General features: G+C 37.6%; 1 protein-coding gene across 1 annotated transcript; it reads left to right on the top strand.

The window, feature by feature from the left end:
• The first annotated feature begins 228 nt into the window (after nt 1-228).
• On the top strand, nt 229-1,686 carry LOC121812799. Its single transcript, XM_042215834.1, has 2 exons — nt 229-809; nt 894-1,686. The coding sequence occupies exons 1-2, from the start codon at nt 267-269 to the stop codon at nt 1,278-1,280; spliced, it is 930 nt and encodes a 309-aa protein (XP_042071768.1). The 5' UTR covers nt 229-266; the 3' UTR covers nt 1,281-1,686.
• The last annotated feature ends 299 nt before the right edge of the window (nt 1,687-1,985 follow it).

Below are 1,985 nucleotides of genomic sequence, written 5' to 3'. Positions count from 1 at the left end.
CATATGTAATAATTTTAAGTAATTTTCATTTTTTATCATTGTATTTAAAAATAAAAAAATAATATTATTCTGATGATCAGAAATGTTGCACAGAGAGCTGATTTTTCAAGAATACCTCTAAGCCCTCCCCTTTTCAGAAGAGCTTTCTACATTGTACAGTTTGATTTTCTCTTCTTTTTTTTCAAAAAGGAAATGCTTGTGGTCTTCTTGATGCATCTTTACATTTCAAGCTGCAGCTCTCATCAGAAGTAAACTGTTGTCCAAAGATGAAGGACTTCCTGACAAATTTTCCCTTTCGGGAACTCAGCATCTTTGTCACCATCGTTGGCAGCTTTACTTACAATCTTTTGCTTGAGAGAGATATGGCGTGCACCTGCAAACAAGGAACTCCTGACTGTGGCATATACATGGCTCTGCCAACTTGTATTATCTTCATCTTAATACTTTGGACAGACAAGAAATTTAAGACAGCCTGCAAGTTTACGTTTGCGTGTAGATGTGAAAGTTCAAAAGAAGATGGTGACTCACCGTCACCATCACCTGCTGCTGTTGCATCACAGGAGCAGGAGCAACGGCAGGAGCAGACTAAATGCTGTAGGACAGAGTTATGTGGAGTTCTTCTCACTCGTATTCTCAAAGCAGGCTGTGTTGGTCTGCTGTGGGTCGTTTCTGTGCTCATGGATGGAGACTGGTATGTTTGCTGTAATCTAGAAAAGTCTAATAATCGGACAAACTTAGCATGCAAAGACAAACAAAACATCACAGCTGAGGAAAATATAATCATCATTGAAATGAAAAATTACTCAAGGGTGAGTAGTTCTTACCTTATTTTCAGGTTGTACGTTGTTCTTATTCTGACCGATCAGCCTGATGTCTTCACGATTCCTTTTCAGAACATTGGCTTCGGTCTGCTCTTTGGCATCATTTTTCTGGCAGCCCTGATGTCACTGTTCGACTGGAAGAGATGCTGTGAATGCTGCTGTAGAAGAAGAATTGTATTTGACACAGTGATCTTGGAGGAGGGAGAATATTTACTGAAAGAGATTCTCACAGAAGCAGCAAAAGAAGAGCTAACCAGAACAATCTTTAACCAAATAAGTGAAACTCAAAAGGACTGGATAGAATGTCTCGACTCAGCTGCAAACATGGTTGAAAAGTCAAGTGAACCAAAACTTTCGAAAAAACAAGAACAACTAAAAGATGAGCTACAGATGCGGCTGCAGGAGATGCTACCACCACTGAATCCAAAGCTTTGTCTACGTCAACATATGCAGCGCTGATTGATTTTATTTTGTGAAATGCTGAATCATGGTGCAGTTTCCTGAAATCAAAATTTCAAAGTCCAGCTAAAAGTATATCTTGTTTTTACAGATTCTTTTCATTTTTACTATACAGTTTAACATTTGTAACATTTTATATGAACTACGCCGGGCAGCTTTTTACCTCTCTCTTCCTCTTTTTTTGTTTCTTTGCTGTATGTTTTCTTTTTTTTACATTGTTGTATATTACATTGTATTTTGGCAAATACGGCTGCAAATATATAATAATTGTTGCAAGAAGACAAAACATTATTTCTGTCAATCTTCTTGTCTGTTACTGCGATAAAGGTGCGTGATGATGAAATATTCATAGGATGTGATATCAATACACGGTCAAATACGCTTGCAAGTTTATTATATCGCTATTGTCAGAGTCGCTGTACACTACAAGTTGTGACTAATAAAAGTTTGATTTGAAATGACTTGAATATTTTTCATGATTTTACTAATCTTACAATTTAATACGATCATATAAATTGTATTGTTTGAGATATTCAAAGTTGGTGGGAGATCTGTCCTCTCCCTGTTTTTCAGCTACACAACATAGCAGGGGTGAGGAACTCCAGGCCTTGAGGGCGGGTGTCCTGTACGTTTTAGATGTGTCCTTGTTCCTACACAGCTGATTTAAATTGCTAAATGACCTCCTCAACATGTCTTGACGTTCTC

The sequence above is a fragment of the Haplochromis burtoni genome, unplaced genomic scaffold (assembly GCF_018398535.1).
Source record: "Haplochromis burtoni strain Fernald_Lab_line unplaced genomic scaffold, NCSU_Asbu1 Contig_838, whole genome shotgun sequence".
Lineage (NCBI taxonomy): Eukaryota > Metazoa > Chordata > Actinopteri > Cichliformes > Cichlidae > Haplochromis > Haplochromis burtoni.
This window is presented reverse-complemented; position numbering and strand designations above follow the sequence as displayed.